This window comes from Pleurodeles waltl, chromosome 3_1 (assembly GCF_031143425.1).
Source record: "Pleurodeles waltl isolate 20211129_DDA chromosome 3_1, aPleWal1.hap1.20221129, whole genome shotgun sequence".
Classification (NCBI taxonomy): domain Eukaryota; kingdom Metazoa; phylum Chordata; class Amphibia; order Caudata; family Salamandridae; genus Pleurodeles; species Pleurodeles waltl.
In genome coordinates, this window is record NC_090440.1 from 1,905,745,326 (window position 1) to 1,905,761,239 (window position 15,914).

The 15,914-nt window shown below is 47.2% G+C and overlaps 1 protein-coding gene across 4 annotated transcripts in view; it reads right to left on the minus strand.

Moving 5' to 3' along the window:
• LOC138285741 (caspase-8-like) overlaps window positions 1–15,914 on the minus strand; it is a 188,743-nt gene that overhangs the window by 103,144 nt on the left and 69,685 nt on the right. For all 4 annotated transcript variants that reach the window (XR_011201638.1, XM_069226073.1, XM_069226072.1 and 1 more), the window contains exon 5: window positions 10,974–11,076. Coding sequence is in view for 3 of the 4 variants with exons in the window: in XM_069226073.1 (XP_069082174.1) it covers window positions 10,974–11,076 (103 nt within the window). In the remaining variant the exon portion in view is untranslated. The remainder of the gene's footprint in view (window positions 1–10,973; window positions 11,077–15,914) is intronic.

The window sequence follows — 15,914 nt, forward strand, 5'->3', positions numbered from 1 at the left end:
AGGTGACCCTGTGCGTGTGACCATTGTGATGCTAGGCACTGTTGTAAGGGCCTCATGTGCAGTCTTGCGTTTGGGAATGGCTATGCATGAGGACATCATGCCTAGGAGTTTTAATACGATCTTTGCCTGTATTTTTTGTGTTGGATACATGGTTTGTATAACCTTGTGAAAATTTTGCACCCTTTGTGGACTTGGAGTGGCTAATCCTTTTGTTGTGCTGATTGTCGCTCCTAAGTATTGCTGTGTTTTGCACAGCAGAATGTGTGATTTTGCATAGTTGATGGAGAAACCGAGTTTGTAGAGGGTTTGTATGACATAATCTGTGTGTTGTGAACACTTTGTTAGGGAGTTGGTCTTGATTAGCCAATCGTCTAGGTATGGGAATACGTGTATTTGCTGCCTTCTGATGTGTGCAGCTACTACTGCTAGGCATTTTGTAAATACTCTTGGTGCGGTCGTTATACCGAACGGCAACACTTTGAACTGGTAATGTATTCCCTTGAATACGAACCTTAGGTATTTCCTGTGCGAGGGATGTATCGGTATGTGGAAATACGCGTCCTTTAGATCGAAGGTGGTCATGTAGTCTTGTTGCTTTAGCAGTGGTAACACGTCTTGTAGCGTGACCATGTGAAAGTGTTCTGATTTGATGTAAGTGTTTAGTGTTCTGAGATCTAGGATTGGTCTCAGTGTTTTGTCCTTTTTGGGTATCAGGAAGTACAGTGAGTAAACTCCTGTGTTTAGTTGTGTACATGGTACCAGTTCTATTGCGTCTTTTTGCAGTAATGCTTGGACTTCTATTTCTAGAAGGTCTAAATGCTGTTTTGACATATTCTGTGGTTTTGGTGGGACATTTGGAGGGAGTTGGAGAAATTCTATGCAATAACCATGTTGGATAATTGCTAAGACCCAAGTGTCTGTTGTTATCTCCTCCCAAGATTGGTAAAACTGACTTAGTCTTCCCCCCACTGGTGTTGTGTGGAGGGGTTGAGTGACTTGCGAGTCACTGTTTGGTTGTAGGGGTTTTTGGGCTTTGAAATTCTCCCCGGTTTCTAGGGAATTGTCCTCCTCTGTACTGGCCCCGAAAGCCTCCCCTTTGGTACTGTCCCTGGTAGGTGGACGGTGTTGAATGTGAGGTGCTGGCTTGTGTGGCCTGACCCCGAAACCCCCCTCTGAAGGTTGTTTTGCGGAAGGTGCCGAAAGTGCCTCTGCCCTGCGGGGAATAGAGTGCGCCCATGGCCTTGGCTGTGTCAGTGTCCTTTTTCAGCTTCTCAATTGCCGTGTCCACTTCGGGTCCGAACAATTGTCGTTCATTGAACGGCATATTGAGCACTGCTTGCTGTATTTCCGGTTTAAAGCCAGATGTGCGCAACCATGCGTGCCTTCTTATGGTCACTGCGGTGTTTATTGTTCTTGCAGCTGTGTCCGCTGCATCCATAGAGGAGCGTATTTGGTTATTGGAGATGTTTTGTCCCTCCTCAACTACTTGTTTTGCCCGTTTTTGAAATTCCTTGGGTAGATGCTCGATGAGATGCTGCATCTCGTCCCAATGGGCTCTGTCATATCGCGCTAAGAGCGCCTGAGAGTTTTCGATGCGCCACTGGTTTGCAGCTTGTACTGCGACCCTTTTCCCAGCTGCGTCAAACTTGCGGCTTTCTTTATCCGGCGGTGGTGCCTCGTCTGATGTGTGCGAGTTGGCTCTTTTGCGAGCTGCCCCTACTACAACCGAATCTGGTGGGAGTTGTGAGGTGATGAAAGCAGGGTCCGTGGGCGGTGCTTTATATTTTTTCTCCACCCTTGGAGTAATCGCTCGACTTTTGACGGGTTCATTGAAGATCTGCTTTGCGTGCCTTAACATTCCTGGAAGCATAGGCAGGCTTTGGTAGGCGCTATGGGTGGAGGAGGGGGTGTTAAAAAGGAAGTCATCCTCGACAGGTTCTGAGTGTAATGACACATTATGGAACTCTGCTGCCCTAGCTACCACATGCGCATACCCTGTGCTGTCCTCGGGTGGTGATGGCTTGGTAGGGTACGATTCAGGACTATTATCTGAAACTGGGGCGTCGTATAGGTCCCAAGCGTCCTGGTCATCTTGGCTCATGGTGGTGTGAGCCGGTGAGTGTGACGGAGTCTGTGCCGGTGATATATGAGTTACAGGTGGAGGAGAGGGTGGCGGAGTTACTTTCTTCACCACTTTTGTTTGTGGTGTTAGTTCTTGTGATTGAAACTCAAGTCTCCTTTTTCTCCTGATTGGGGGAAGAGTGCTGATCTTCCCTGTCCCACTCTGTATGAAGATCCGCTTTTGTGTGTGGTCTACATCAGTGGTCTGTTTCTCTTCCTCAAACCTGTGTTTGCCCATCTGAGAGGACAGTGATTGTTCCTCTGAATATGAGCTGGTAGTCGGGTCGGTTGCTGGTCGTTTTGGCACCGAAACCGTGTCCTTGCTTGTTTTCGGCTCCAAGGCGATTTTTCTCTTTTTCGGAGCCGAGCTTTCTCGGCGTCGATCTTCCTCGGTGCCGCTGTCTCTGCGTCAAGCAGCTTTTTCGGCAGCACTTTCTCGGTCCCGAGATTGCTGCGTGCCTGTGTCTCGACCCGAGTCGGACGATCTCGGCACCAGTTCGGCCTTTTTCGGTGCCGATGGACGGTCACCTACTTTATGGGTTGAGCCATGGCCTGTTGGCAGTGGCGTCCCCTGGGCCTTGTCTGTTTTCTTGTGTGGTGCTTGTTTCGACGTCTTACTCACGGTTTGCTCGACGTCGAATTCTTCCGAGTCCGATTCATGGATGGAGAAGGTTTCCTCTTCTTCTCCTTGTTCCTCGAACCCTCGGTGTCCTGTCGGCGTGGACGCCATTTGTAATCTTCTGGCTCGGCGGTCACGGAGCGTTTTTCGGGACCGAAACGCACGACAGGCCGCACACGTTTCTTCCTTGTGCTCGGGCGACAGGCAGAAGTTACAGACCAAGTGTTGGTCTGTATATGGATATTTATTGTGGCATTTAGGACAGAATCGGAACGGGGTCCGTTCCATCAGCCTCGATGTTACAAGCGGTCGGGCTGACCAGGCCCCGACGGGGGATCGAAATTACCCCGAAGGGTTTCCGGAACTCTTCCCGATTCGGTGTCGATTCTATCTAATCCCGATACCGAACGAAACAATACCGACGTAGTTTTCTGAAGTTCTGACTATTTTTCCGTCCCGAAACACGGAGCGAAAAGGAACACGTCCGAACCCGATGGCGGAAAGAAAACAATCTAAGATGGAGTCGACGCCCATGCGCAATGGAAGCAAAGGAGGAGGAGTCCCTCGGTCTCGTGACTCGAAAGACTTCTTCGAAGAAAAACAACTTTTAACACTCCGACCCAACACCAGATGGTGGGCTATGCACAACATGTGTATCTGCAGCTACACATGCCATCGAACACAGAAATTACCTGCATGTGTCATTGATTGGCTTTCCGGTTTGTCCTGAATATTCACAAACAGGACAGCTATAACATGCCTACACCATGCAAAACATAACTTTAACTCCTTGGCTTTACCCAAAAAAAGGCTGAATTGGAAGTGGTTGTCAGAGCAGGATATAATGATTAATAAATTATGACTGTGTGCTGCATGTGGCTAAAGTTTAATAGAAGAAAATGTTTTCTATGTTGTGTTGCGACAATACTTTCCAGGAACTGGAGGTCAAGAGGAAAATAGGGAGGCACTCACTGATCCTAATAAGTAAATCTTCCCTACAAACACACAGGGTCATTCTGGCCATAGTAAGGTACCACCTATGGCTTAGAGAACAAAGAGAGGGCAACTACTTAATTTTTCTAGTTTGCGTGCTTATGCTTTCACATACCACATTTAAATGCAAGAATTAACAGAACAGCTTCTTAGTGGGCGAACCTTACCTAGAAGTACCCACGATTAGTTAAAGGAAATGAAGACATATTTGAACGTGCAAACTACCTTTGTGAATAATAAAATGGGTACTGACAGTTCCCAAATTTACAGGAGCAACAACAAAAACCGCAAGAAATTGTGAGACTAAGTGTTAAAAATGGCAGTTTTAAATGTTATTGTACGCAACATTTAGATAATTCTAAACGTCGTGAAAGGCATTGTGTAAAGTTTTGCAAAAAGTATTGAGGGCAGAGATCTTATGGCTTACAGTTTAACTCTAAGGGTGAAAGAAATATTGCTCTGTGCTAATGAACATTTTTAAAGTGGTCCATATCCAAGGGAAGGATCTTTCATGTGCTGGTGATCTATGGCTATAGCTCCATATCGTGAAACAAGTAGAATTTTCAGCAAAGTGACAATTGAGTTAGAGGCCTGGAACTGACCTGTGGGACAAGAAGGAAATCCCATTGAATTTTTTCCTTGCACAGTACATGAATATAAAGTAAGGCTTTTAGGAGAACGATCTAACTGTGTCATGATAACCAAAACTACTTTAAACCTGAGTAGTGAAGAACTGGTTCTACAACCAGGAGTAGCACAGAAGACATGTCTACAAGGAGAACCCCTAGTGTGTAACAAGTTACTTCCACTAGGGTTGATACTAGCCATATAACTGATAGCCATGAAATGGAAATCATGGTTTCTACCAGGCTATGTACATTTGGTGAGACAGGAAATTGTTGAGAGGGTCTTAAGGGTCGAACACTGAGAGGGTCTTAAAGAGTGAACATTGAGAAGGTCTTAAGGAGCGAACTTAAAACAGTAGATGATGATCTTGCAGTGATTTCTCAGTCTTTTCTAGGCTTCATCTACATCTAATAGTTTACCTTCTTAAGCCAGTTAGATAATTAGTCCAAGAGATATGAGAATCTTAACATGCGGCTTTCGAAAATGGACTCCTCAGTGAGAAGACCCTCAGGTGATTTACAAAACACCTACTCACCTAACCAGGAAGAGACAGGCTTTACTATAATAATTATAGGTAAATAATCTGACGAATCTGGATGAATAATGACAGACTGCTAATAGAAAAGTGCAAATTGTCTATGCACAGTGAACAAGTTACTTATCTTCAGTAACAAATGATCTGGTAGAGATATATTCTAGTAACAAATTCCTTGCCTTAGAATTTCCCCAGGCGTCAGGCTGGAACTGGAGATTTTTCCTAGAGCAGTACCCCTGCGCCGTCAGGTGGCGTTCGTCGACACCCCGTCCATCGTTGGTGTCGTGGTCACCTTGACGATGTCACAGTCGTATATAGACGCCTCCCTGGCATACTGACGTCAGTTTCTTTTCACGACTTCCATGCCAGAAGCACGGAGCCATGAAGAACACTGAGACTGGTGCGCCAGAACTTGGGCCATGAAAGGGAGTCCCTGTCCTTAGAAATCAGTTCGCAGAGCGGGAGGATGGTTGGTTCAGTAAGGAATCTGCAACTAGAATATATATGTCTAGCAGATAATTTGTTACCTAGTTGCAGATTCCTTACCTTAGAATAGATACCCAAGCAATACCATCCCAGGAGGTGGGTCTGCAAACCAAGATCATACTAGGAAGTCCTGCAGGACCAAACGGCCAAAAATAGCCGCCTCTGTGGACCTTACGCGTGCTAATGCAGTGGTTGCAGCTGTTGCTCTAATTCAGTGAGCACGCAAACCCTCAGGAGATTGCTTTTTAGCCAAAGCGTAGCACATTTTGATGCAGAGAACAACCCATCTAGAGATGGCTCTCTCCTGCACTGCCCGGCCTTTCTTCACACCCACATAACAAACAAAGGGTTGATTGTCCACCGGAAGTCTTTGGTACGACCAAGGTAGAATGCCAACGCTCTTTTTGGATCCAGACGGTGGAGTCTCTCCTCCTCACGAGAAGGATGTGGGGGTGCGTAAAAAGTAGACAAGGTGATAGATCGGCCTACATGAAAGGGCGTTACCACCTTAGGTAGGTAGGAGGCCCTAGTCGAAGCACCACTTTGTCAGGATGGACAGAGATGAAGGGTGGAGATGAAGAAGATGAAGAGCTTGTGGCTCACTCACTCTCCGTGCAGAGGTGATGGCCACAATGAAGGTCGTTTTTAAGGTGAGGAGCCGAAGAGGTCAATTGTAATGAAGCTCAAAAGGAGCACACATGAGGAAAGTAAGTACCAGGTTCACATCCCACTGGGGCATTATGAACAGGGTAGGCGGAAACATGTGGGTAAGACCTTTGAGGAATCTTGTAACATTGGGAGATTTAAACAAGGAGGGTTGATCAGGAAGTCTGAAGAAGGCAGAGATGGCTGCCATATAAACCTTAAGGTGCCTAAAGTGGAGCCCTGCTGGGCAAGAGAGAGAATAAACAAAAGAACCTCCGACAGAGGTGCAGTAAGGGGATCAACAATTTTGTTGGTACACCATGCCACAAATGTATGCTAACGACAGGCATATATCGTTTTGGTGGAAGGACGCCTGGCTACCTAGATAACATCACAGGCTTTGGGCGGAAGGTTGAAAGCTGTCAACTGCGCCATTCAATTGCCACGCAAGAAGGTGGAGACTGGACAGGTTTGGGTGAAGAAATCTCTCCTGCTTCTGCGACAGAAGATCCTCCCGAAGAGGCAGTCTGAGTGGAGGATCGATAGCCATGCTCCAAAGACCAGGATATCATACTCTCTCTGCTCAGTCAGGAGTCACAAGAACTACTTAGGCCCGGTTGTTCCTGATCTTCTTGATAACTGTGGGAAGAAGAGGTATTGGCGGAAAGTTGTACAGGAGGCTTGAGTTGCACTCGAGGCAAAAAGCATCGCCTAATGAGTGCCACCTTGGAAATTCCAACGCGCAAAACAGCGGACATTGCACGCTCTCTGCTGAGGTGAACACATCTAACCAAGGCTCTCCCCTCTGCAGAAAGAGACCTTGCATCACCTCCGGATGAAGACGTAATTCGTGATCAACCAGGCATTGACGGCTGAGTTTGTCTGCTCTGGCGTTCAGAGAGCCCGCCAGATGTTCAACCATCAGGAATATGCCCGGACATTCCAGCTACGTCCAGAGAAGCAGGGCCTCTTGACAAAGGGCCCACAACCCCACCCTGCCCTCCTTGTTGCAGTACCACATGGCGGTGGTTTTTGCCGTGAACACCTGCACCACTTTCCTTTGAAGAAGGGAAGGAATGCTTTCAATGCAAGCCTGATCGCCCTTAGCATCCGAAAGGCTGATGTGGAGCCCGCACTACGCCAGAGCCCAGATGCCTCTGATCTCTGCCTCTCCCATGTGGCTGCCCCATCCCAGGAGTGATGCATCTGTCACCATGGACTGATATGGCTGGGGAAGGGAGAGGGATCTGCCTCTGACCCAATCTCGGTTCATTAGCCACCACTGCAGGTCTTGTACAGTTCCCTCTGAGATCTGGACCATGTCAGAGCGATTTCCCGAATGCTGCGCCTACTGGAACTTCAGGTCCCACTGTAAAGCAAGCATATGCCACCTGGCATGTGTGACCAGCAGGATGCAGGAGGCTATGAGGCCCAGCAGCTTCAGAGTCATTCTCACCAAAACCCAGGAAAGAGACTGAAACATCGATATCATAGCCTGAATATCGTGAACTCAGCGCTTGGGAGGATATGGCCCAAAATTGCACTGTGACCAGAAAACCTCCGATGAAAGGGAGCTTCTGAGAGGGAATAAGGTGTGACTTTGGCACGTTTATAGTGAACCCAGTGAAAGCAGGAGGTTCGCCATAGTCTGGAGTTGGGAGATGACAGCCTGGGGCAGCCAGTCATCAAGGTAGGGGAAGACTGAAACCCCTAGCCGGCGCAGATGAATTGCAACCATCGCCATCACGTTTGTGAACACCCGAAGGGTGCTGGTAAGCCTGAAGGGGAGCACAGTGAAGATAAAAGTGCTTGTGACCTACCACGTACCGCAAGTAACATCTATGGGCAGGCAGGATGGGAATATGAAAATGGGTGTCCTGCAAGTCCAACACTACCATTCAGTCTGCAGGGTCCAGGGCAGAAAGGACCTGAGCTAGAGTGAGCATTTTGAACTTCTCCTTCTTGAGGAAGAGACTGAGGGACCGGAGGTCTAGGATAGGACAAAGGCCCTTGTCCTTTTTGGGCACCAGAAAGTAGTAGAATTAACATCCACGGCCTACTTCTGGCACAGGAACTCTCTCTATGGCTTCCTTGGCCAAGAGAGCTGTAACCTCCTCACGGAGAAGTGGCAAGTTATCCTCCATCATCCAATCGTAGGATGGTGGAATGGCAGGAGGGGTAGTCTTGAAGGGGAGGGAGTGCCCCTTCGGACAATTTGCAAAACCTACCTGCTGATGGATTCTCAGTGAGGCTGGAAGGTTTGGAAGCTACAACTGGGGTTTTCTCGGGGGGAGGAATAGTTGACTAGCTGACTGCTGGCTCCCTGATCCACAGGGGTGTGGGATCCTGCATCCTGGCGGCGCAGAGACTGTAGGGAAAGTGATGCGGTTGGGTGCCCCTTCCATAGCCACAAAAGGGACGAACAGCGGACTGAAGGGGACGAGGAGCAGCTGTACGGCCAAGGGACCGAGCCACAGCCCAGGAGTCCGCTTTGTCTCCGAAAAGACACGGCCCATCGAAAGGCATATTGATAAGCAATTGTAAGACATCCCCCGAAAAGCCAGATGTACTTAACCAAGTGTGGCACCAAAGGGCCACTGTTGATGCAACCAATCCGCCCAGTGAGTTGGTGGTGTCCAGCCCCCATCAAATCGTGAACTTGGCTGAGTCCCTCCTGTCAGCAACAGCTTGGGAGAGAATGGCTCGGGCCTCCTCTGGACTTGTGGCAGCACCTGCATGACCGTATCCCATAAAGTATGGGGATAACGGTCCAAATGGTATGCGGTGTTCACGGACTGCAATGCCAGATAGAGGAAGAGAACATTTTCTTCCCAAGATGGTCCAGTCATTTTGATTCCCTGTCCAGGGGTGTAGATGGGAATGTGCCAGAAGAGGAAGTAGCCTGAATGACGAAGCTCTCAGGTGTAGGATGTTGGGTCAGGAATTTAGGGTTGTTAGGCACAGTCCTATGGCGGTGGGTAATTGTCCTGTTGACAGGAGCCCTTGTGCTGGGTTCAGACCACGCCCCTCAGCAGGACATCAGTGAGGGATTCATTAAAGGGCAGTAGGGGTTCAGATGTGGAAGCCCTGGACTGAAGCACCTCAGTCAGGAGGTTGGTCCTGGACAACACTGAAGGCAGCTCGAGGCCCAGGACCTCAGCTGCTCGTCATACCACCATTGATTACGAAGCACCCTCCTCCATAGCCATGGTAGGGGGAGAAAACATGTCAGAGTCAGGGGTGTTGTCCAAACCACTGGCGTCGCCCAATTCCTGAGCCCATTCCACGTAAGGGTCTTCAAGCTGGTATTCTAAAGGGTCCAGCGACCCCTCTATACTCTCACCGTATCCATACCAATAGGCATAAAGGTCAGGGTCCAACCTGGGGAAGGAGGCCCCCGTCAAAGCTGGAATCAACTTTGGGTGATGTGGTTCTGGCTCCGTGTCAGAGTCTGGCATGAATATGGAGTCGACGTCAATTATGGGCCCAACTGACATTGCTTTGACTACTGCACCAGCGGCAGAGAAGGTCGCAATGGCACATCCGGCGTCGGCTCGGATCCGCTGGTATGGAATCTGAGGGGGCCCCACCGACCCTACTCGGCCTGAGGGCATCACAGGAGGTTCAGTCTGCCCAAATATGAGGCGCATGGCCTCATAAAACTCCCTGATTTGGGCAAGGGTGGCTTCGGCTCCTGGAAACTTGGGGAGGTGCATATCCGACCCAGAAGCAGGCTCCGAGGACAGAGGCCTAGAAGGATGATGCTCCTCCTGCGTCGCATCATCCGAGCAACGGGGCGAAGTAGAAAATCACTTATTCTTCTTTGTCTTCTTCTTGTGGCCCGAATGTCCCAAGGACGTGGAGTGAGACAAGTGGTATTGGCTCCGCAAGCGGTCTCGTGACCTTCGTCTCAAGCATGACTAGGAGCGACGCAGAGCCAAGCGCCGGGCCACCATGAGCTTTGGGGATCGCTCCCTCAAAGCCTTCACGTTCATGGCTCGGCACTCAGAGCACGACTTTGGGTCATGGACATCATGCGGCGTCAAGAATCACATGGCTTAAATCTAGGTCTTACTGGAAGACACTTTGATGCACCAAGTAGTAAAAAACTTTGCAAAAGGGTAAAAAATAAAAATCAGTCAAAAAGCGTCTGAGGGTAGCTCTTCTCTGAATCTGCGTGTAGGCTGGCACAGAAAGAAAAGAAAAGAACAGGCATCAGCAAGCTGGGGTGGTGCCTATAGTCGACCAACACCACCTGATCGTGTGCAAGGGTACTGTTTGAAGAAAAATCTCTGGACCCAGTCTGATGCCTGGGAGAAATTCTAAGGTAAGGAATCTGCAACTAAAAGTCTCTATCAGATGCCTTTGATTATTTTTAAAAGGTCATTAAGACTGTATATTGTGATGATAAACATTTATGTAGCTTATGCTCTGGTTGTCTCACTTCGATGCCAACCATCCCTTATGTAAGCTGGCAGGTGTAAAATTTCTGAGAGGTGTATTCGAGTAGGAAATTAAAATTTGATCCAGGGACATTCGATTCCAAACTGTGAATACTGGTAACAGAAGTGCGTTTAAATGGCAGGAAGGTGTTTATTTTTTCAGTATTAACCATCCTGGACAAACGAACTCCGGATGTTACAGATAGGTGCACTGTATTCATCCAGGTGAGACATCACGCTGGTCATTGTATTTTATATGAGGAAAGGGCAGGGCAACTAAAGCCCCTGTCAGTGTTGAACTTGAATAAAGCAAAGCAATAATAAATGATCTTATATGTCAGGTAAACATGTCCAAGGCTCCACGACGAGGTCATTAGAAACGGATTATATTGTGCCTATCAATCGGATTAATCATCATAATGATAACACGTACATCTAAACATATTGGTATATCTGGAGAAAGTAAACAGACAACATAAGAAGCTTTTAAAGTAAATGTCCTTACCCCATCTGCCAATTTGTGTTTCGCCACCTTATCATTCAAAAGGAACTTGATTTGTTTCACCTGGTCTCGAGACAGCTGTTCCGCAATGTTAAAAAGAAAAATCCTGGCAAGGTAAATGAAAATGTTAACAGAAACGTTCCATAAAGTCATCACAAGCCTTAAATGAGTTTTCTAACTCTCATCCATTTTTGTGATCACCTCCCAGGCTTGAAGTTTAGCTTTCCAACATGCTGAAACGTTGTGAGATTCCTTCCAGATAGTGGACAAAAGACGCCCACAGTCATTTAGAAGAAGTACTTGATGCCTAACTGGTTTGTGCCTATTTGCGCATTAGTGTTTTCTTTCGGAAGCATATAAACACAGTAGTAGGTGTAGTTTTAGTTGGAAGATAAAGCCTTTCTAGCTATGTGTCAGGGTGTTCTGTACCAAGGACTAGTAGTTGATATATGCACGATCACAAGGGATGACGTAGACCAAGAAATGACATGGCATAGTCTAATAACAACAGAGAAAACACATTAGACTGCATGCTAGTGGACAAAGGGAACATATTTCATGTATGTAGTCACAGCTTCGGCAAGCAATGTCATGGGAACATAGCGGTCAATCAATCAATATTTATAAAGTGCAGCTACTAACCCGTGAGCGTATCAAGGCGCTGATAGGTGAGGGTGATTTTATACTGTAGCATGTAAGACTGATTGTACTTTTGAGTTAGTAAGAGGGCGTTGAGGTTGTACTTGAATTAAGGTATGCAGATTTGCCGGCTTGACCTAGGCCAGCATTCCCAAAGTCCTGGCTATAAGGCGGCCTGTAAACCTGGCACACTACAAGTTACCCCTCCTGTGTGCTGCATATAAGTTAAAAAAGATGTGCTGCACGCAAACTTCTTTACTCTGTGCATGATGCCCACTCAAATCATAAAATGTAGTACCTGGCTGTGAGGGATGTGCTACTAAGAGGTAGTTTGTTTTGGGAATGCCAGTAATTTTTCTCCTGTGTGCATGCATAATTAGGTATCATTCTGTACAGTGTGTTATTTTTCTGAAACTATGACATCTTTCGTATAGGAATTAAACTGAAAAAAACACGTTTTGTGGTCAACCTATACATCCACCCTTGCCCAATCTGAATTTAATCAAACTCTCAGATGATCAAACCGAATTAAGGGCCAGATGTAGCAAGCCTTTTGCGCCTCGCAAACGGCGAAAAACGCAGTTTGCGAGGCGCAAAAGGCTTGTGGCGATGCACAACCTCAAATTGTGAGTCGGTACCGACTCGCAATTTGAGGCTGCGACTCGCAAATAGGAAGGGGTGTTCCCTTCCTATTTGCGACCGCATCGCCATGCTGAGTTGGTTTATGACCACGAATGCGGTCGCAAACCAACTCTTAGTTACCATCCACTTGAAGTGAATGGTAACACATTCGCAAAAGGGGAGGGGTCCCCATGGGACCCCTTCCCCTTTTTGAATGCCACAAAAAATATTTTGTTAGAGCAGGCAGTGGTCCTATGGATCACTGCCTACTCTGAAAAAACCGAAACCAAATGGTTTCGGAATTTTTCTTTTTGCAGCTCGTTTTCCTTTAAGGAAAACGGGCTGCAAAAAGAAAAAAAAAAACTGCTTTATTCAAAAAGCTGTCACGGACATGGTGGTCTGCTGTCTCCAGCAGGCCACCATCCCCGTGAGTGCCTAGACTCGCTATGGGGTCGCAAACTGCGACCCACCTCATTAATAATCATGAGGTGGGTCTTTGCGACCCACCTCATTAATAATCATGAGGTGGGTCTTTGCGACCCCATAGCGAGTCGCAGAATGTGTCTGAGACACCTTTCTGAGTTGCAAATTGCGAGTCGCTAGTACTCGCAATTTGCAACTCGCAAAATGTATTCTTGCTACATCTGGCCCTAAATTACATATATTTTGAAAGGTTTGTGGAAAATTATCAAATGACGCCAAAATTAACAGCAAAACAAAAATGCCTTTCCTATGCAAAGTGCAAGAGGACATGAGGTCATGATAATAAGCCACTAAGCCAATTCGTTTGAAAATACCAAGAATGCCCGGAGATTGAATTAATGGACCAAGTAGTAGCACACATGTATATGTTTTAGTCGCAGAAAAAAAAAAAAGGTTAAAGCGTAGGTACACATAGGTCTAATAGTAAAACAACCTGTTTTAAACCCCAAAAAACACTGAAATTCACCGGTTATATATAAATCACTTAGTTTAACTTGAGCAGCCATTGAATCTAGATGTTATCATCAGTGGTGTAATATGTGAAGTCAGATGTAGTGCATCACAGTGGTGTAAGTTATACTTGTGTCATTTAGGTAAACTGTTGAATTTCACTCATGTTTTAAAACTTTTTTATTATGACAAGACATATGTTTAACTACTCTTCAACCTTAGATTTTTTTAGTGAATATATATATATTTTTTTTAACTATAAAGTAACATATTATTATACATCCATGGCCAAATGATCACAGACCCCAACCCCACATTTTCTTATGTTTTTTTCTTGGTTCTGTGCGCTGGCTCCCGGAGGAGCCCAATGGCACATTTTGGGGTTTGGGGCTTATTTTTGTTTCCCGTCCGGCAAGAGTGCTGCATCACTAAATATAATTTTTTAAACCTTAATTTCTCTAAAACGGCTGAACAGATTCATGCCAAATCAAAACAAGCACTGGCAAAGCCAATAGGTCTCACCTATGTAAGAGCATTGGCTTTGGCAACATGTTTTAGCCAAGTTGTACATCAGTGTGGCTTCTGTTCAGCATGACTAAAAGTTAGTGGCATGGGGTGGGGTGGAGTTGGGTTGGGTGGATTGGGGTAGATTGGGTTCGAGTGGAGTGGGGAAGACTGTAGCACAGTAGACTGGGGTAGACTGGAGTGGGGCAGACTGGGGTAGATTGGAGTGGTAGTTTAGAGAGGCAGAGTGGAGTGGGGTAGATTGGAGTGGGGTGGACTGTGGTAGATTGGAGTGGAGTGGAGTGGGCTAGACTGGAGCTAGGTACATTGGGGTGGATTGGATTAGAGTGGGGTAGATTCGGTGGAGTGGTGTGTAACTGTATTGGGGTGGAGTAGGTTAGAGTGGAGTGGGGTAGACTGGAGTGGAGTGTGGTAGATTGTGGTGGAGTGGAGTAAATTGTGGCAGAGTGGAGTGGGATAGAGTGGGAAGGAATTGGGTAGATTGAAGTGGAGCGGTGTGAATTGGTATGCAGTATGGTGGATCGGAGTGGGGTAGATTAGAGTGGAATGAGATAGAATGGCATAGAGTGGGGTAGAATGGAGTGAAGTGAGACAGACTGGAGTGGAGTAGGGTAAACTGGAGATCAGTGGGGTAGATTGAGGTGAAGTGGCTAGATTGGGGAGGAGTGGGGTAGAGTAGAGTGGGGGTAGATGGGAGTTAAGTAGGGTACATTGTGGTAGATTGGAATGAGGTAGAGTGGGGTAGATTGGGGTGAAGTAGACTGGAGTGGAGTGGGGTACATTCTGGTGGAGTGGGTGTAATAGGGTAGGGAGAAGGGTAGATTAGAGTTGAGTGGTGTAGACTGGGGTGACATGGGGTAGATTGGAGTGGAGTGAGATAGACTGGAGTGAAAGGGAGTGGAGTGGGGCATATTGGATTGGGGTAGACTGGAGTAGAGTGGGGTACATTGGAATGGGATGAGTAGATTGTGGTAGATTGAAATGGGGTACATTGTGGTACATTAGAGTGTGGTAGAATGGGGTAAATTAGAATGAAGTGGGGTAGACTGGAGTGAAATGACTGGAGTGGGGTAGATTGGGGTACATTAGAGTGGGTGGATTGAGGTAGTTTGGAGCGAGGTGGATTGTAGTTGAGTGAAGTGGGGTAGGTTTCGGGTAGACTGGAGAACAGTGGGATAGACTGGGCTAGAGTGGAATGGGGTACATTGGAGTAGAGTGGATTGGAGTGGGGTGGATTGGGATCGAGCAGAGTGGAGTAGATTGGGCTTAAGTGGAGCCGGGTACCACCCGAGAGGAGTAGATTGGAGTGGAATGGGGTAGATTGCAGTGGAGTAGATTGGTCAGAGTAGATTGTGGTAGGCTGGGGTAGATGTGAGTTGAGTAGAATGGGGTAGAGTGGGGTAGACTGAAGTGGGGCAGGGTTGATTATGTTGGAGTTGAGTGGTGTAAATTGGTATTTACTGGGGTAGATTTGGGTGGGGTGGGGTGGGGTGATTGGGGAAGAGTGTTGTAGAGTGGAGTAGTGTAGACTGAGCTACAGTGGAGTGGTGGCGAGTGGGGTAAAATGTAGTAGGAGGAGGTAGACTGGGATGATGTAGATTGGGGTGGGGTAGATTGGAATGGGTGGGGTGAATTAGATTGGAGTACTGTGGGGTGGATTGTGATGGTGTGGGTTAGACTGTGGTAGATCGGAGCAGACTGGATGGATTGGAATGGGTTAGATTGTAGTACAATGCAGTGTGGTAGATTGAAGTGGTGTAGATTGGAGTGCAGTAGAGAATGGAATGGGGCAGATTAGAGTGGATTGGGGTACACTGGAGTAGGGTAGATTGTGGTAGAGTCAGGTATATTGAAATGGAGTGGGGTAGACTGATGTGGAGTGGGGAAGACAGGAGTGGGGTGGGGTTGACTGGGGTAGAGTACAGTAGATAAGGGTAGTGTGGGATAGAGTGGAGTGGGGTATATTGGCATAGAGTGGAGTGGGGTATATTGGGATAGAGTGGAGTGGGGTATATTGGGGTAGACCGGAGTGGAGAAGGGTAGAAAGGAGTGAAGTGGTTTAGATTGGGGTAGATTCTAGTGAAGTGGAGTGGGGTAGATTGGAATGAGATAGATTGGAGTGGGGTACTTTGGAGTGAAGTGGGTAAGTGGTGGGGAGTGGAGTGATGTAGAGTAGAGTAGAGTGGACGGACCTAGAGTAGAGGGGAGGGGCATAGAGTAAGGTGG